At 54.5% G+C, this 19,978-nt stretch overlaps 1 protein-coding gene across 1 annotated transcript; it reads left to right on the top strand.

Annotated features, from left to right (window-relative positions):
• Nucleotides 1-4,693: 4,693 nt before the first annotated feature.
• GTF3C5 (general transcription factor IIIC subunit 5) lies at nt 4,694-19,413 on the top strand. Its single transcript, XM_075560574.1, has 11 exons — nt 4,694-5,078; nt 7,799-8,018; nt 9,280-9,478; nt 13,156-13,351; nt 14,417-14,521; nt 15,373-15,487; nt 15,765-15,845; nt 16,011-16,105; nt 17,290-17,372; nt 18,021-18,163; nt 18,775-19,413. Exons 1-11 carry the CDS (start codon nt 4,935-4,937, stop codon nt 18,939-18,941), a joined length of 1,548 nt encoding a protein of 515 aa, XP_075416689.1. The 5' UTR covers nt 4,694-4,934; the 3' UTR covers nt 18,942-19,413.
• The last annotated feature ends 565 nt before the right edge of the window (nt 19,414-19,978 follow it).

The raw sequence follows: 19,978 nt of genomic DNA, 5'->3' as shown, positions 1-19,978 counted from the left end.
TGCCCACTGCTGGCAGCCACAGCTGGGAAGGATCAAAGCTGGGGAGGATCTGTGCACACAGGTGCTTCAGAAGGGAGGTTGTTAATCTTATCTATATGTCAAACAGGTGGAGTGACCATATCTTCAAAGAACGTCCTGGCTCTTGTGGTTTTCAGCGAGGGGTGAGTTCTGAGAGCTAAGGTGGAGGCGCTGAACTCAAAATGGAGTCCCTTGTGCCAAGACCAGGCAGATATGAGGAAACAATACAGAAAAAGGATGAAATGATAGAAGAGGTAAAAACCATAAATCAAAGAGAAATACAGGAGCTTAGGGAGGAGATAACAAAAACCAATACCAGACTCATGGACCTCGAGAAGCAACTGGAGGAATCAGAGAACCGCATCAGTGACTTGGAGGGCAGTCAAGCAGACTTCAACAAACGCGAACAAAAATCTAATAAGATCATCAGAGAAGCTGAAGAAAACTTAAGAGCTGTGTCTGATGCTATGAAGCGGAACAACATTAGAATTATTGGCTTACCGGAGGAAGACAACAAAGTCATCTGCAACAATAGTGAGAGAATTCTTGGAGGAAAACTTCCCCATGCCCAGGAGAGCCAGCATAGGACAAAGCTGGATTTTCCTGCCAGTGGGCTCGGATGGGTGTTATACCTGAAGCAGCCCACCTGGGGCAGGTGATTGCAATTCAGCCAATGGGATCGACCTGGGGTCGTTCACCACGCCTCCCCCGGGAACCCTTGAAAAGGCAGGGACCGGAAGCGAGAGGGGCTTTTTGTCTGGTCATCTTTGTGGGAGAAGAGAGATCCTTGCGTGACCTGGGGCAGTTTCTGCCAGGCCGCATGGTCAGAGGAATCCTATGGGTGCCGCATAAAACCTGAAACTTCTTTTAACTCTCATTAAATTCACTTGGATCACGAGCCCGGCTCCTGTGTGAAATCTTTCTCGCGCGGAGCCAAGGACCGAGGCTGAAATCTAGTCCTGGAGAGAGAGACCTTACAGAACAACCTCACCCAGAGGGAAAAAAAAGAAAAGAGCCTTCAAGATAGCATTGACTTAAATATAGAAATACTTGAAAGGCTGCTGAAGTAAGCTTAAAAAAAAAAAAGGCAAATGGGGCATAGGGAAAAAGCTACAGTATACAAGTATCCCTGGGGTGAGGACCAGGTAATATGGCAGGGACCAGACCAAATACAGGGGTACACATGGTAGACAACTAAAAAAGGAGGTGGGGAAAGGAAAAAAAAATAATAAAAAAGAAAAGGGTAGAGGGGGCACAGGGTACTAACCCACTCAAGGGGGGGTATTGTTTGTGTCTTCACAGGGAAAGAGGGACCAGACTTCAACGCGGTGCTCCTAGATGTGAATGCAACATGTCGGCGTGGAGTAGGGAACCAGTGGAGAGGTCTGGGGGGCCGGCCCCAAGCCCAAATACTAAGGGGACATCTGCCCTTCCCCTCAGAAGAATTTATATCAAAGGACGGCACTGAATCTACAACTCTGGAAAAGGGACATATCTGATCGGAGCACACAGGAGCAGATGAAGGGGGAGGAGGAGAGAGTGGAGCACATCATGACCCATCAGGCCAGGAGGTCGATGTTCCCAATTAGAACAGCCAGTCGACAGAGAAGACCACATGGCCAGCCCCACTATGAGACAGGACATCCCTCATTGATCCACAGCCCTACAGGGGACAGCACCGGAGACACAGTGAGGGAATTGTACCCGATTGCATCTTCCACACCAAGGCAAAACATTAAGGGGGTGCAAAAGAACAGCAAGGGAATGGAGTGGCGAGATCCCCAGGGAAAGCTGAAGGTGGACTTTGGGGCCAGGGCATGGTGCCCCAATGGACTGGACTGGAAAACATTCCTAAAGGCCAACAAACAGTCCTTGAACTAACTACAAGCTTTTCTTCCTTGTGTTTTGTTTTTGTCATTTGTTGTTGTTTTGTTGTATATTGTCGCTTGGTTGTGTTCTGTCTTGTTTCTGTGCATGTTACTATCTCCGCAGGTCTGTCTAAATAAGATAGGCCGGATGCACAATTGGAGGAGAAAACAACGGGATCTATAGTTCCGTGGGGACATGGGAGACGGATAGGTGGGGGAAAAGGTAGTGGTGTTAATAAACCCAGGGACAAGGGAACAACAGCGATCCAAATTGGGGATGAGAAGGGTGTGGGGGGCCTGGTTGGGCATGATCAAGGGCAACGTAACTAAGAGGAATTGCTGAAACACTGGTGGGGACTGAGCATCATAGTGGGACAGAAGAGAAGGAAGTAGAGGAAAGAGATAGGAGGCAGAGGGCATTTATAGAGGTCTAGATAAAGACATATACCTATGCAAATATATGAGGATGGGGAAATAGATCTATGTGCATATATTTATAATGTTAGTATTACGGCAGCAGAGGGACATTGGACCTCCACTGAAGTACTCCCTCAATGCAAGAATACTTTCTTCTATTAAATTGGCATTCTATGATGCTCACCTTCCCAACACAACCACTGAAGACAAAGTGGGTGAACAAGCAAATGTGGTGAAGAAAGCTGATGGTGCCCGGCAATCAAAAGAGATAGCATCTGGGGTCTTAAAGGCTTGAAGGTAAACAAGCGGCCATCGGGCACAGAAACAACAAAGCCCACATGGAAGAAGCACACCAGCCTGTGCGATCACAGGTGTCAAGGGATCAGGTATAAGGCATCATCAGAACAAAAATCTTACCATAGTGAATGAGCAGTGGAGTGCGTAGTGGAGAGCCAAAACCCATTTGTAGGCCACTGGACATCCCCTTACAGAAGGGTCTTGGGGAGGAGACAAGATAGGGTGCAACATAGCAATGATCAAAAATACAATTTTCCTCTACTTCCTAAATGCTTCCTTCCCACCCACCCTCTCCCACTGTCATGATCCAAATCCTACCTTGCAAGCCTGACTAGACCAGAGGATGTACACTGGTACGGATGAGTACTGGAAACACAGGGAATCCAGGGCGGATGATCCCCTCAGGACCAGTGGAGTGAGTGGCGATACTGGGAGGGTATAGGGAGGGTGGGTTGGAAAGGGGGACCCTACTTCAAGGACCTGCATTTGACCTCCTCCCTGGGGGACATACAACAGAAAAGTAGGGGAAGGGAGATGTGGGATAGAGCCAGATATGACAAAATAACAATTTATAAATCATCAAGGGTTCATGAGGGAGGTGGGAGTGGGGAGTGGGGAGTGAGGAGGGAGGGGAAAAAATAAGGACCTGATGCCAGGGGTGTAGGTGGAGAGCAGATGTTTTAAGAATGATGAGGGGAACGAATGTACAAATGTGCTTTACACAAATGATGTATGTATGGATCGAGATGGGTGGTGTATGAGTCTCTAATTAAAAAAAAAGTGGGGGAAAGTGGGAAGATGCCATTATATTTTAATTCATTTTTTTCTACACTGGAAAAAAAATCCCCTCATATTCTACTTAACCTTAAATAATACATTGTTTAATGGTATTTTTAAATATTATATGCCATCTATGTAAATAAAAAAGAAAGAAAATGTTTTGAAACCGACTGTGGTAGCAATTGTACAACACTGTTTTATGTGATTGATGGAATGTTATGATATATATATATTTTTTTTTAATTAAAAAAAAAGATTCCAGCCTTAGAAACTAGGCTAGGCAGCTCTAGTCTGTCTGTCTTTGAACTGAGCGGATGACACACTACCACCCTGCCCAAAGGAGTCTCTTCTTTCCATTCTGAGAGGGGTTTGATGGGACCCACATCCTCCTACGTGGCGCAGATCCAGGGGACTGCAGCCCCTTGACTGACCAGAGTCCACTTTTGCCCTCAGCAATTCATTCTGCACTCAACCGCCAACGAGATGTTTGGGATGGCATAAATCAGATTATGGTATCCCTACGTAAAATCCTTCAAGAGGATTAAACCGATGGGGAAACCCCGACCTGCTAGCTATCGCTGTTTTACGCTGCCCGCTCTACGTGGATCTCTGGCGCTGTGCCTTTCACTTCCCTTTGTCCTCGCTCACTTCCTAGAACGGCCATACTAGCTTCAGGGCCGCGCAACGCAGGGTGCCCCCGAAGCCTCAATGCTTATGTCGCGTTAGGTTGTGAGTCAGGCTCGCCACGCCGGGGGAGCTACGTAACGACTGTGAGCACCGCTCTCGGCCGCCCCGTCGGCTCTGCAGCACCGCGGGCTTTCGTGTGTGCGGAGGTGGGACAAATGTTTAATGCACAACGCCCCAGGCTCGCCATTTCTAGATCGGGCTCTCCCCGGCCTCCACGAGCCGTAAGACGCTTCATCTTGGGGTAGCTCGTGGGGTGTGCGAAACGGACGCGAGCCCGGGGGGGGGGGGGGGCGGACAAAAAACAACGCTTCGCGGGAAATCCGGGGCCGGAAATAGATTTAATTCTGAAACGTTTCCATATGCAAGGAGGCGGGTCTGAAGTATGCCCTTGGGCCCTCCTCCCTAGAATTTTCATTGGGTGATACCCGTAGCACTGGTTCTCTATTGGCTAAAATGTATGGCGCTGGGCGGGGATGTGCGTCCCTTATGACGTCTCATTGGCTAAAAATATTTCCTTGAGCTTCGGGCTCTCATTGGCTAACGTCAAGAGCTAGACAGTGACTCATTGGCTAACGTCAAGAGCTAGGCAGTGCCTCATTGGCTAACGTCAAGAGCTAGGCGTGGCTCGCTGGCTAGGGAGGCAGGCGGGCTGTCCCGCCCCTTTGGCTAGACCTTTACATTTTAAACAAAACGTCGAGGACGTGGGCCGCGTCTCGCTTGGGGCTTTCTGCTCGCAAGAGGCCACCCGAGCTCGTTTAGCGCGAGGACCGAGGGAGACGCCAGTGGCGAAGGGCCGATTCCTTCGCGGGACCACTGGAGGGTCGCTTTGAAGGACGGGTGGCGACGGGCCTGGCCACACGGGCAAGGATGGCGGCGGAGGCTGGGCCGGGGGCGGCGGTGCCCCTGGAGCTGCGGCGGGACCGGTGCATGGTGTGCGTGGAGTACCCGGGCGTGGTGCACAACGTGTCCAAGATGCTGCCGACGCTGGGCGGCGAGGAAGGCGTCTCTCGGGTAACGAGCGGGGGTCTCCAGCACAACGGGAAAGGGACCGGTCCGGGGAGTCTAGCAGAAGGGGCGGGGCGGCACGGCCAGGTGTCGTTTCCTTGGCAACGGGGCGGGCTCTGGACCGGCCAGCGGGCGGGAGCTTTGCATCCGAGATCGTCCACCTTGGATTATTAAAAACTGGAAGGAGCAGGAAGCCTGGTGGTGAAGCCGGTTACTCCTTGTGCCGCTGACCGCCCCCTCGAACCGCGTGTCGAACCCCCAGGCCCTCCGTCGGAGGAGGACGAGGTTGTCTGCTGCTGTAGAGGTTTGCAGCCTCGGGAACCGGAAGGGGCACCTTATTCAAGTGGCCTTTCCGGGCCACTCTGGCAGTGAGTTTGGGTGGATGGGGGGAAAGAGCGGGAGAAACAGGGAATCTCTCTGCCTTCCCATCTCCAGATAGGGATCAGGTGGTAGAAAAAGGCATGCGGGGACTCAGGACCACTGCCAAACGGAGGCGTGGAGACATCCCTTTATTTTTTTAAATTCCATTTGTACCTGAACTTTTTGAAACCCTCTTCGATGAGAAGGCGGTGGGCGTTGTATTTTTAGCGCTGAGAGTAGTAAGAGCAGACTTCTTGTTAGGTGCCAGCTATGATTCTGGGTCTGTAATTCACGTTCGATCCTCTTTAGAACCTTATCGAAAAAGCTCTGGTGGTCCAGTGGGGTAAGCGTTGGGCTGCTAGTCAAAAGGTCAGTGGTTCAAACCCACCAGCTGCTCCTAGCCAGAAAGAAGAGGCTCTCTGCACCCTTAAAGATTTCTAGCCCCAGAAACCCAAGGGGGCAGTTTTGCTCTGCCCTGTAGGGTCACTATGAGTTGAAATGGACGTGACCACGTGCAGAAGTAGAGCCCTGGCCATTTGTACATTGTTCTTTTATGCTGACTTGGGTCTTTAACAGGACCCTTGCTCTCTCTAACCCCAAGGATGGATCTCACACCGCTGTGGGAGCTTATTGGGAAGGAACCTTGGACATTCATTCCTTCACATCATTCATGCTTGTGAGTCCTGCCTCTGGGCCAGCCTCCTATCTGGGCACATTCCCATTCCCAGCAGGACTCCAAGACATCTCTCTTGAGAAGATTCCTGGAATATGGAGTCTCTTTTAACCTTTGTTCCTTTAGGAGCTGTTTCCTGAGCACCCACTGAGGATGCAGCCCTGTCCTGGGTGCCGGTGCCACAGTGCACTTGCCGGCACTTTCATGGGCACACATGTGATGCTCATTGCGTCCCTTTTCATCGGTGTGGGGCGGACATTTATTTATAATGTAGATGACATGTATAAGGTTTTCCATGAACTAGGCACTGGGATAGTTGCTTTATACACATTTTTTCTTAATTATTGTAAGAATCCAATGATTGTTACATAATAATCCTATTATGAAGTAGGTTCACCGTAATCATATCCATTTTAGGGAGTAGGAGCCGAGAAAGAATGGGTGTCTAGTCAGAGCCAGAGTGGGTCTTACAGGTAGTCCTCATCTCCTTTGGACATAGGAGCATTCATATATGAGACTGAACCCCCAAAGACTCTTTGGGTGAGTAGTTCTTAGTAGGTAGAATAAGTTACTCAGTACTTCCCCCCACTACAGTTTTCAGTGGGAGCCCTAAATCCTTGTGTAAGTCTTCACATAGATTGGCCCCCAGTGAGTTCTTTCTGAGCAGCTACCAGCAGTGTGAACAACTTTGCCCTCAGGCAGAGTGTGTTGGGAAGTGGATTACTACTTCCCTATTTGGGGGGGGCAGCCTCGCCCTCAGGGATTGGGGAGGTGGGGGGTGTCCTTGTGGAAATGGGGTGCTAGGGTTACAGGATCCTGAGGCATACCACTGCCTCAGTCTGGGGGCTTTTGTAATCTGCAGTAGGATGTGCACCCCAGTTGTAGTCCTGTTCCAGTTCTGTAGTCCCACCTGCAGCTGTGATGATTGATCCACCTCCAGTCGTGTCTGTGTGACGGTCCCTCTGGTCTCCGTGCCCTCGTTAAGTGTGTCTGTACATCACTGGGCACCATAATGGCCTCGCGCTGAAGGTTTCCCTCGCCCATGCTTTCTTTGGCATTTATCTTTGTCCCATTTAAGCCTTAATGAGTATGTAAATTAGAAAAGAAAAGCAAACCTTCGGCCTGACTCAGGGTTGACACCTCCTTCCGTGAAATCTTACCAGTCTGACAATACCCCTCACTGACCAAATAACCAGAAACACAAGACCAAACTCGCTGCCATCAAGTCAATTCTGACTCAGCGCGACTCTGTCAGTCAGAGTAGAAGCGCCATTGTGGGTTTCCAACGCGATACATCTTTATGGAAGCAGAAAGACTCATATTTGTCCTGAAGAGCAGCTGGCAGTTTCGACCAGGTGACCTTGTGATGAGCAGCAGCCCAAGGCCTAACCCTCGGTGCCACCAGGGCTACTACACATGCCAAGCACTGGATAAATGGCGGCTTCTCTCCAGCTTTACAACCCTTCAGAAGAGAGACTATTGACCTCATTTTCTTGACTGGACACAAGCCATCATATTTGGGTTTAAAAAATGTTTTGGGGAATTAGGAGCCCAGAATAAAACCCTGAAAACAAAACAAACAAACAAAAAATCCTGACCCTCTCTGTGTCCCTTGTGTTGTGAGTGTTGGGCTCTCTGTGAGGCTGTGTATTTGGTCAATGCTCCAATCCTGCCTTCTTTGGCTCCACCCCAGATCTACGCAGACCCAGCCAAGAGGCTCGAGCTGTACTTCCGACCCAAGGATCCCTACTGCCACCCTGTGTGTGCCAACCGCTTCAGTACCAGCAGCCTGCTGCTCCGGATCAAGAGGAAGACGAGGAGGCGGGCCTCGGTGCGGGGTGCTGACGCTGGCCCCGAGATCGCCTTTGAGATGGAGATCCTCGGCAGTATCTCTACCACGTATAAGTTCCAAGGTAACTGCAGAGATCCACTCCTGTTCACCGTTCTCTCTCAGGGCATCCTGTCCCAGAGGCTCTCCGGGGTGGAGCTGGGCATCTCCAGGAGAAGCAGGCCAGGGTAGTCCAGGGGGTGAGGGGTGCCAGCACAGGCTCCGCCCTCTCCCTCCCAGCAGCACTGGCCTGGATGACTGCAAACTCATTGCTGCTCCGTCTTCCATGTTCTTAAAACAAGCTAGACCTCCAGAGTTCTAGGAGAAGTCTCCCAACTTTTAATAAAACCGTGGTATGGAGCCAAATAAAACTGGTCAGCCAGCTTCCAAATTTTGCCCTCTTCTTGGATCGTGTGTTAGGCCGGGTTATCTTGGGAATAAAATCGGTGACACACATATATGTAGTTTGTGTGTGTGTGAAAGCTCTATGTCAAGAAGTAATTATATATCAAGAAGGCATCCCAGCCCAGGCCAACTCAAGTCCCTAAGTCTGATGCTCGTCCGTAAGTCTTTCTTCCGACTGATTTAACTTCAGGCCAGTGATGCAGAAAAGTGAAGTGGGAGGTAGGATGGTCACAGGCCCCTAGGTGCAGAGCCATGTGGACACATGGCAGGGCGCTGATGGCTCTTGCTGGTGGCAGGCGGGCCACCCACAGGGGGCTGCCCCTTGAGGCAGGCACGGAGTACAAAGGGGGAAATAAGGAAGAGGAGTAGTAGAAGGAGCCCGGGGAAACCTGGCCTGAGCATTTTGAGGGCCGGTCTTTCTGCTGCCGTGTGGTCTTGACAGAGGTGGGCCGTCCTGCCTGGGATCAGGGTTTCCGAGTGATTGGTTCATACAGCCCTGCGCTTCGTGTTTGTATTGCTGACTGAGCCAGCACCTCCCTAACTGGGTGGTCTGTGGACCAGCAGCACCTCAATTAGGCACTAGTTAGAACTATAGCATATCAGAAGCCACAGACCCCAGGGGGTTCAAATGCAAGTTACATCCTGAGAAGCCCTGATCCAGATGTAGCCTCACATATAACATAGCACCCCCCGCTGACCCCAGCGATATTTTATTCAAGTGACTTAGGACAAGTTTGCAAAAGTGTCTCTGAAGGGTGTGTGTCAGCTCCTGCACCCTCGTCCTAGCAGGGTGCAGCACCCAGCTCGCTGGATCCGCACCTTCCTACAGGGACGTGGGGGCTGGCTGGTGGCAGCTGCCTGTTCTGGGCTGCGTCTGCGGCAGACAGGGCTGCAGAGCTGCCTTGGGCTGCACACCCACCCAGGTCTGCTGCTTCTCCCAGGAATGTCCGACTTCCAGTACTTGGCCGTGCACACAGACGAGGGCGGCAGGCACACGTCCATGTACGACAAGGTGCTCATGCTCAAGCCCGAGAAGGAGGATTTCTTCAACCAGGAGCTGCCGCTCTACATCCCCCCGCCCATCTTCTCCCGGCTGGACACGCCCGTGGATTACTTCTACCGGCCGGACATACAGCACCGGTAAGTTACCTCCTGGCAGCGTCAGGCTCAGAGCAAGGGCCCGCAGTCAGGGCCGGGGTCTGGGCCTCGCTGCTGACACTGGGGTAATCTTTTGGGAGAATCCCTACCAGACTAGTCGCAAGGAGGTGGAGATCAACGATGTCCCAGATGCCCAACTTTTCCAGGACGTTATCCAGCTCCAGCTCCGTCTCACATCCCTGGGGTCGTTGCTTTGCGGCACCGTCCCACAGACACTGAGCTGCTCACGAGGCTGTGGGTCCTGTTTACTCCCAAATCTGAAGGCCAGGCAGAGGCAGGCTAAATGCGGCGGGGGGCAAAGCCGGAAGCCAGATGTGTCTGGAAGTCAAAGTGAATCTTCTTGCTTCTGTAGGAAACGGAGGTCATAAAGGGGAAGGCTTGGCTGGAGGTGCAGATTCTATCTTTCAGCCGACTACCCTCGGGGAAAACAAAGCTGGGAAGCAGGTCTAAAGATGCGGCCCAGTCTATTGCTGTAACAGAGAAAAAAACCAACCAAACTCACTGCCATCTAGTCGACGCCGACCCACAGTGAGCTGCCCTGGGAGTTTCCCGGCCTGGAACTCTCTATGGGCGTAGAAAGCCGTGTCTTTCTCCCGCTTTGAGAAAGCCTTACTTAGATAGAAATAGGACCCACCTGTTGTTGTCTTGTGCCAGATTCGAAGTCATGGTGACCCCGGCTTACCCATCCACCTGCTGTGGTGCAGCACCGAACTGCACCTGGGGTTTTGCTGGCTGCCAGACACAGATTGCCAGGCCGAACCCTAAAAATAAGCCGGAGCAAACCCCCTGCCATCAAGTCGGTGCTGACATACAGCAACCTTCTGCAGGGTTTCCAAAGCAGATCAGGAAAAGGACATTTTAAAAACTGGCCCCTAGGTGGTGATCTTTGTTAAAGAATTTTTCCATAGTGCCTTTTCCGCTTCCAATCTCACAAAGAGTGACCCGGCCTACCCACGACTTGACTTGGGCAGCTGTGGCTCACCTGCTTTCCAGCTTCACCCCGCCCCAGTGCCTGCCATGTCCCGCCTGGTGCCCACAGAGGTAAAGCGGCTGAGGACAGGGGTGGGCCTGACAAAGAGCATCAGAAACTAGCCTGAGTCTGTGTCCCACCAGCCCTTCTGAGGAGGAAATGCCTGCGACCCGCTCCCATCGGATCGCAGCCTCGGAATCCCAGTGGGGCGGTTCTCCCATGGGGTCTTTCTGAGTCGGAATCAGCTCAAACACACAGATGACCTCAGGTGTTTAAAGGACTTGAAGCAACGGGTGTCTAGTAGGATCTGCTTTTGAAAACATAGCCACAGTCCTGGCATCGTTAACAAGCTACATCAACAGTGTCTGCCCGTCCCTTTTCAGTTGTTCCCAATGATCGCAAAGGTGACCTCGGAGCCCAAAGTAGGGGCACCTGTTCCTTTGGTTGGGTGTCTCTTGGGTCTGTTGGAGTTATAATGTATGCTCTTCCCTCCCCCCAGAACCACCACCACCCCGCCCCCGCCATTGCAAGAGTCCCTTTCACTTGTTAGAAAAAAGTCAGAATATTGAGAACAAAGCAGGTCATAGCAGCTCTCTACTTAAAGCCCTGCACATGACGCACAACACGGATGATTTTCTGTGTATTTATTAATACCAGTTGCAAGACAGTTTAGCATGAGGGGATAAAATCCATTCTTCTAAAAGGACTGATTTGTGAAATACTTTGACGCTCCCTCTCCCCTGAGTAACTTACTCTGGTTGAAACCCACTGAAATACATAGAATCAGACCCCTTCTGCGCAGCTGCCTTCCAGCCCACACTCTGACACAGCCCAGTCTATGTCCTGCTCTGTCCTGGGCCAGCCGGCAGCTGTTCCCAAGCGCAGGGGTGGGGTGGGGCTGTCCTTGAGCTCATGGCTCCTTCTGCCTCCCCATGTGGTTTGCCGGTTTCCCAGCAGCATGGAAAGAACCTGCCGATTCTCCCAGGACTATCTTCATCCTGGGTACACAGGACCCAGTGGGGTCAGGCCTGGCCACTGCTCGCTGGATAGCCCCTGCGCTGGAGGAGTTGAGCTCCCCACAAGCCAGGTGTGCAGAGGAGAGGCTGGGAGGCTGACCTGGGGTGTCCCTCCACCTCCTGGCAGTCCCGTCAGCGAAGTCATCAGGTGGGGCAGGGCGAGGCAGGGCATATCCCACTGACTTGGCTTCCAGCCCTAGTCACCTGCCAGCAATCTTCCTCACACTAGACCAGTGGTGGCGGCTCACTTGCGGATGTCCAGAGCCTGGAGCTGCCTCTGGGGGTGGGGAGGCACTAAAGGCGGCCATGGGTCTGCCCCTGCAGTGCCCCTTGGGCTGCTTGGCCCTGGAAGTAAGCCTCCAGGGGTGTCTGAAAGCAGGGTAATAAGGCAGCACCTGCCCTGTGCACAGGTGCAAACTTGATCCTGCCTCAGTCATTTTGTTCTCCAACATGAGAGTGACTGTGATTCTCAATGTTGGGTCGCTGTGAGGCGAACTCAACCGATGGCAGTGAGTTTGGTTTGGAGTTGTTTAATTCTCTCTAAATACAAGCATGGCTCATACACAGTTCAGGCCAATGGCAAGGCCTAAGAAAGGCAGTGCTCACGTGAATGAGGCTGTGTAAGCCCTGGATGCTGGGTATCCTGAACAACAGTACTTGGAAAGAGTTCAGTGGGCTGGGACCAGGGGGCGGGCGAAATGGGGCAGTGCCTGTCGTCGGCTGGTGATGGTCTTCTGGGCACTGGTGCCAGCCTCTGACTGTGTCTGAGCTTGCCGTTCCCGCCATCTCGAACCAGAGCAGCTGAGGACACCTCCCCCTGCTGAGGAGCCCTGGTGGTTTAGTAGTGATGCGTTGGGCTGTGACCCACGAGGTCAGCAGTTCAAAACCACCAGCCCCTCCACAGGAAAAAGAGACCTTTCCATTTCCATACAGTTGAGTCTCAGGAACGCACTGGGGCTGTTCTACCCTGCCCTACAGGGTCGTTCTGAGTCAGATTCAACTCGACGGCAGTAAGTTTGGTTTGGGGTTTCTCTCCTAGTTGTGCTTTATGCCAACACACAGACAGGGAGCCCAGAGTGGCTGGTTGTCGGGCCCTGCGCTGGATGAGGACACCACTTGGTACATCCTTTGTTCGTTCCCCATCTGTGGTCGAGGCGGCTGAGAGCGTGGCTCCTGCAGGCAGCCTTCCTGGATGTGGAGGGCCAGCTCTTCTGAGGGGGCAGGTTTCCCCATTCCTGCAGCCTCACTTACTTCATCAGAAAACGGTTCCACCCCCCAAAGGATGGTTTTGAGGGTTAAATTAGCAAGCACCTACAAGTTCATGTCAATAAGCTAAGCTGGCGCCACTGTCCATTTTAACGGCCATCAGGTTTCTGGTGTGGCCCTTCCTTCATTGAGTTTGCTAGGCCCCACGGTGGACATGTAGGCCGTGTGCAGCTTTTCCTTAGCTTCCTTAGCCGTGTGGCTCTGTGTATTGTTAAGAAGGGACTCGCCTCATCAAGGGTGCCCTTCCCATAGCCCTGCCTCCCGGGATCCAGTGGGGCCCCTTGGCCTTGCCCAACCGCTAAGCCGCAGGCCCCAGAGCTTCAGCAGGTTCTGCAGCCAACACTCAGATCCCCGCTCGAGCCCTGGTCTCCAGGACAACGGCTCAAAAGAGGGCTCTCTGCTCTTAGGGAAGGCTACAACAACCCCACCATCTCAGGCGAGAACCTGATTGGCCTGAGCAGGGCCCGGCGCCCCCACAACGCCATCTTTGTCAACTTTGAGGAGGATGAGGTGCCCATGCAGCCACTGGAGGCCGCAGTGCAGACGTGGAAGAGAGTCTGCACCAACCCCATCGACCAGAAAGTGGAGGAGGAGCTGAAGAAGGTGAGCCCACCCCGCCCCCTTGTCTTTACCCAGCTGGCCCCAGCCCCCTTTCCATTTGAGCATGGCCAGGCCTGCCTTTTTTTCAAACTGGTTTCTTAGTGGGTGGGAATGTTTCTGCTCCAGCTGTCATGTCTAGAAGCCCTGTCGGTACAAGCCCTGCAGTTCCCTAGGGCTGTTGTAGGATTCCCAAGCAGTCTCAGGGGGAGTGGTGGGGGGCATGGCTTCATTGCCTAGACACAGCCATGGTGGCTGCTCAACCCCAAAGGCCAAATGGAGCACCTTCTGGGTGCCAGGCCTTGGCCTGTTGTCCCAGGGGAGCTTCCTGGCCTGGCAGGTGCTCAGTACTCATTTCCCCACTCCTCCCAGCTGGGTCCTCTTCTTTTGGCCAGCACAGGCACAGTGGGGACAAGTCATCTGCCAGCCGAGGCTCGGGACGCTTCCCCTGTCTGAGCTGAGGTTACAACTGTTCCCTTGCACCAGGGCTTTCTTAATTTCTACCCATCACTTTTCAGGTTCCTCGCTGTCCTCTGGATGGGGTCCTGGCCCTGGGCCCCGCCCACAAGTCCCATTCTGCCCTTGGTCTCCCCGCGCCTGCCATATAGGCCTCCCTGGGCTGCTTGTCCATCGGACTTCAGAATGCCCCACCTCAGCCCCTCACCTTCTCACAGAGGCTGCCTGGGTCCTGAGCTGTGGCTCAGCACTTCCCCTCAGCCTTGCTGGGGCCCAGGGGGCACCTGCCTCTCTGCTTCACAGGGAGTGGCGGCTTGTGGACAGGGCCGTGTCCCTGGGTCATTTCTGAACCCTGGGACTCCACAGCTGCACGTGCATCAGCTGGGCATCCCCCTGGGCTTCTTAGGGAGCAATGGGGGGCACGGACACCAGCTCTGGGACGCTTGTCCCCTCAGCAGCCTGGGGTGGGAGTCCTGCCCCAGCCCTTGCCACTGCCTTTTTGAAATTGGGAGCTGAGCCCAGCAAGGTCCCATCAGGCCATACTGTGCTGGGAGCTGTAGGCAGTGGACAGCTACTCTCCTGATCACCTCAGCCTTTGCCTTTGACCTTCCCCAGCTGTTTGACCTCCGGCCCATCTGGTCCCGCAGTGCTGTCAAGGCCAACATCAGCGTCCACCCGGACAAGCTCAAGGTCTTGCTGCCCTTCATGGCCTACTATATGGTGAGTGCCGTTTGCCAGGGCGCTCTCCGCCCCTGCTGTGACATCCTAGAGCCCAAAGGAGCAGGTATACCCTGTCCTGCCCCCTGGGGTGCCTCTGGAAAGCCACGTAGGAAGGGGTTCATCTCCCAGGTGAGAAGTTCCAGGGAGCTCGCCCAGCCTCTTCACTAACAGGTCTGGCCGTAGTTGGGCGTTTTCTGTCACCCCCTAACTTGTAAGTGAAGGGATTATACATTTGCAGATGCCCCTTTGGACAGAAGTCCCCAAGGACCAGGCACAAGGCAAAGCTTGTGTGTAAAGAACTCCCTCCTTCCCTTCCTGGGAGGTGGGAACCGGGTACCCTTTGTGTTCCTGAGGAAGCCATGCCTCAGGTCCCACAGCCTGCAAGTGGCTGAGCCCCATGGGGACCCTAGTGGTCCTCTGCAACGCCTGGCCCCCTTCCTGAAGGACCCAGTTCAGTCTGCGGGACGCTCCGATCCATCTTGGATTCAGTCCGGGTTTGTGGGGAGCAGGCCGAGGTGCCCTGGCTTTGTAAACCTGAGCACAGCAAGACAGCCAGGCGCTCCGTCATTGTGATGATCAGGTAGTCAGCAGGTTTTGAGCACCTAGGATGTGCCGGCTGTGACCTCAGTGTCCACAAAGACAGTGAGACGGGTGCTGCACCATCGGCACCCAGGCTGGGAGCCCGTACATAGTGGCATGGGGGATTCTAGAGGCATGTTCTCAAGGCGCAGGGAGCTCGACTTCTCCTGGTTGCTAAGGGCACCTGGGCTCACATCTCTGAGGTGCTTAGAAATTCCCTGGAGACACCTCCCAGGGTGGCCTGGACCCCACCCCCACTTGTGTGTCCCCAGATAACAGGCCCCTGGAGAAGCCTGTGGATCCGATATGGGTACGACCCCCGGAAAAACCCAGAAGCCAAGATCTATCAAGTCCTTGATTTCCGAATCCGCTGCGGAATGAAATACGGTAAAAAGGCACCCCCTTTGCTTTCTGTCTCGTCGGAGACCCTTCAGTCTCGCCGTTTCCAACATCTTCTGTGTTCGCACAGATGATTCTAAAAAACCTGTCTCTTCCTGGGGAGGGTCTGGGCCCCGGGTGGGAGGGTAGAAAAAAAGATCTGAGTGTTAGTCCTGCTTCTACCACCGAGCCTCTCTGGGTCACTCCGGCTCACGTGGCATGTGCCTGCCCCGCGGCCCCCTGGGCTCAGTGCCCACCTTCCCTTGACATGGCTCCCGTGTCACAGGCTACACCCCCAGCGACATGCCTGTGAAGACAAAACGCAGCGCCTACAACTACAGCCTCCCCATCACGGTCAAGAAGACATGTAAGCAGCTCCCTCGGCACTCCCTGTGTGCCCTCATGCTGACGGGACCCCTGGGTGGGGAGGATCCTTCTGAGGAAGTCACTTGGGCTCCTGCTGGTAGGCAGGGCGGGGTCGGGGCAGGAGAAGCCGGCCACACTTCAGATCTCCTCCCTGCCATCCTCGCAGCCAGCCAGCTCTCCATGCAGAGCCTGCAGCAGGGCCTGGGCCCGGCGGGAATGGCCAACACTCGGAAGTCAGCCTCCAACAAGTACAAGCTCAAGGTGGGTGCCAGCTCCTGGCCTCAGTGAGGGTAATGCTCGTCAGCACCCTTTACCCAGGGTGCCCAGGAACCACACGAGAGCTTGCTGTATGTACCTGGGACAACAGGCTCCGAAAACAGGGCCGGGGAGGGGGGCAAGAGCAAACATTGGAGATGCTGTGATGCCAAGTAGAGGGGCCAGTTTTTCCTTGGTGAACCCAGCCTCAGCCCCTCCCCACCTGGCACGAGAGAACCAGCCTGCCTGGTGAGGGCACTGTCGGGGAGCATGAGAGTCTGGGCCTGCCTTCTGGGCTCACGATCCCCAACAAGGGGTGGCCAGGCTCCTGTGAGCTGCTCCACAGTCAGGGGTGGGGGTGGGCGGTGGGCAGGCAGGGTGTGGCCCTCCTGGAGATTGGGGAGGGGACACAGCTGTCGACAGTGCTGTTTTGTGCCAGACCCCAGCTCGCCTGGACCATGCTCTCCTCCGGGAGGGCTCCTAGGTCATTGCTGGAGTGACCTTCCTGCTCGGGTTGGCTCTGCCGACTTCTAGAACTGCCTGCCTGGGTAGGAAAGCGAACATGATCCTCAGACTCTGCTGGATCCTTTCAGAAAACAGCATCAAGGCAGCTTGCAGGCTCCTGCAGGCAGTGAAATAGAGTGCTTTGGGAAGATGCTGGTGGGAGAGAAGAATTGAGGAATAGATTATCCATACCGAGATTTTCTTTACTTTTCTTAAATTTTACAAATACCGTATATACTCGTGTAAAAGCCGAGTTTTTCAGCACAAAAAAATATGCTGAAAAACTGGGGTTCGGCTTATACACAGGTCAGTGGTACCCCAAAGAGGTGTAACATCTTGCTGCCCTCCTCCCTCCCGCCGAGATAACCTCCTGGGTGTTTGTTTCCTGCTGTTCATTCAAAGCCCCGCTGACACTGCTGGGCTTTGAATGTTTGTTTACTCACATCTAACCAATCAGAGCCGTCCTATGACGTGTATCTTTGAATAAGCCTTTTAAAGACCGTGTGCGAAGGATGTGGCCTGAATGGATGTCATCTGGCTGGCTCTGAGGCGGGGGGTGGAGCTTGTCCTCCCTGGTGTTCACTGACTGGCCTATGTCCGTCCCCACAGGGGAGAGGGGCCCTGTGGTAGCCTGCCGGATGGGGACCAGCAACCTGCTCACCTTCCTGTCTCTTCCCTCTCCCCAGGACTCGGTCTACATCTTCCGGGAGGGCGCCCTGCCACCGTATCGGCAGATGTTCTATCAGTTTTGTGATTTGAACGTGGAAGAGTGCGTACATCGGGGCCTTGGGATGCCTCAGTGGGGAGCAGAAGACTGGGATGGGTGCTAAGAACTTACCCACAGCGGGCTAGGGTGGGAGTGTCGCTGAACCCCTAAGGGGAGGGAGGAATCTTCCATTTGGTGGAAGATTTTAAATCAGAGGCCCAGAAACCACTTTGAAAGGAGTTGTTCTGAAACGCACTGCCCTGAACTCCTGCACTTCCCATTGGCCGGCAGGAGGAAGGAGAACCGCTCTGGTCGACGGACCAACGGAGCAGACACTCGGCTAGCAGCCCAGCGCTTGCCCCAGTGTGCCACTAGGGCTCCCCAGTTGTTCTTAGTGATGCTGACATCTGGGTTGGGGGTGAGGGAGCCATGATGAGGGCTTAGATAGCTGGAAGGGCCATGAGCTCCGTGACCCGGGGGCTGCACGAGCACCCCCACAACTGTGGGTCAGGTGAGGTGTCCAGGGGCCACATATGTGAGGGGCCCGACTGGGTGGGCAGCGCTAATGGGCATTTTAAGGGCTAGCTGGGTTTTGTAAATACCACCCTGCTTCTGCCACAGCCCTAGTGCCTGCCACAGAGGACCCCCCCCCCAATCCCACCCGACTCCCCGCCTGCAAGTGCTCAGGCCAACCCTTCCCTCTCTGCCCAGTCTGCAGAAGATCATTCACCGCAATGACGGGGCGGAGAACGTGTGCACAGAGCGGGACGGGTGGTGCCTCCCCAAGACCAGCGACGACCTGAGGAATGCCATGTCCGGCATGATCCGGCAGGCCCTCCGCTCCACCAGGCCCGGTGAGAGGCGAGAGGTCCCAAGTGTCTGGAGACAGAAGACCCCTCCCCTGGAAATTGCCCTAGATGGAGAGGGAGGCCTTGTGGGGGCAGCATGTCCTCAGCCTGCCAACCAACCTTTTGGGCTGGAGCCTGAGGGCAGGGACTGGAGCAAGGCTGGTGCTTCGGCCAGCCTCCCCCATGTCCTGATCCCACCCTGCCCCTTCCTGCGCTGGCTGGCATGTGGTGGGGTTTGGGGTCAGGGGTGGTATGGTCCTTGTCCCTGTGCTGTGCACAGCCCAGCTCCTTCCCCAGCACTGGTTGGCACCTGGGGATGTGAGAAAGGAATGATGAAGCTGAGAGAATCAACAGTGGGGGGAAGGGCCCCACGATCCACTAGGAGAATCTCACCAAGGCTATGGGGCCTCCCTCATGCCAAGGTGTGTGTACCATTAACGCCGGGAGACCCAGGCACCTACCTGGGGCACCTGTCTGCTCCAGCGTCCCTTGGAGACCCTAGAGTCTCAGGGCTTAGGTCCATTGTGGAAACAGGCCATGGGGCTTCAGAACATGCCCTGAGATACCCAGGAGGGCCCCACATTAAGACTCACGTGCCTGTGCCCTTCTGGCCCCAGCTCTCTTCTCCAGCCCGACCAAGGCCGATGCAGAGAAAGAACCGCTGGCATATGAGTATGCGGAAGAAGAGGAGGAGGAGGAGGAGGAGGAGGAAGAAGAAGAGGAGTTCAAGCCTTCAGATGGCAGTGAGAATGAGATGGAGACAGAGATTCTGGACTATGTGTGATAAGCCTGCACTTGAGGCAGGGCCTCTGCCCCAGCGAGGCTGCTGTCTGGGCTTCAGGAAGCCAGGCTGCCCCAGAGCCACCCTCCCCGGGCGGCCAGAGAACCTTCAAAGCCCTTCTGCAAGGCTAGATTCCCAGCAGCGAGCACAGATCCCCTGATCCTCGCTCTGACTGTGCTGTGGACATTCCCTGAAGGTTGTGCCCTGGCTTGGCACAACCATGATGACCCCATCCAGCAGGCTGACTGATGCCCACCCCTTTTCTCTGGCTAACTCCAACAAATGTTGGAGGTAGAGGCGGTGTGGCTGGGGATGGGCTGATTGATCTGGGTGTGGGCCTCATGACCAGGAGCTTGGTCCATGGTCACAGGTGGCCAAAGACTGTCCTTGAGTTTGAATCCCACCCATTTGGGGTTAGTGTTTGCAAGGGCCAGGCTCAGCTGGAATTCTCTTTATTAAATGTGTTCCTGCAGAATCCTAGTGTCTCCGTGGAAATGTTGCAGCCAGAGGTGAGGGTCTGCTTGCCTGGGACTCTGCCGGCACCACCGCTCCACCCTCCCTCCCTCCAGTTCACTCGGTGGCCTCATACTGAGCCGTGCTGGGTGAATGAGCGCAGACAGTCTCGAAGTCCTCAGGCTCCCCCAGTTCTCTTTCAGATGGATGGTCTCCGAGATTCGGGGCGAAACCACAGGGGCGCACACATGCTCGGGGACCATCCCAGGCGGCATATCCATACCCCATCCACTCTGGGTCTGCAGAGCCCACTGGGCCACTCTGTGTGGCCATTCCCACCCTGCTGACTGGTGTTCTGGAAGCTCCCACCCACTGTAAATTCAGGAGCCCCACAACTCAGCGAGTCAGCCTGAAGGGGCTGGAGGCTGGCCGGCCACTGAGGACAAACACCACGCTCTCCGGGAAGGCAGCCACCTCCAGAAGCAGCTCTTCCCAAAGGCGAGCTGGAGCAGGAAGTAGAGCTTCCTTCCCTCTCCTCGCCGTTGAGGGAGTTTTCCTCGGACCCTGGGCTGGAGCACAGAGGGAGA

This window comes from Tenrec ecaudatus, chromosome 10, assembly GCF_050624435.1.
Source record: "Tenrec ecaudatus isolate mTenEca1 chromosome 10, mTenEca1.hap1, whole genome shotgun sequence".
NCBI classification, from domain to species: domain Eukaryota; kingdom Metazoa; phylum Chordata; class Mammalia; order Afrosoricida; family Tenrecidae; genus Tenrec; species Tenrec ecaudatus.
Note: the sequence above shows the minus strand (reverse complement) of the source record. Positions and strands in the feature narration are given on the sequence as shown.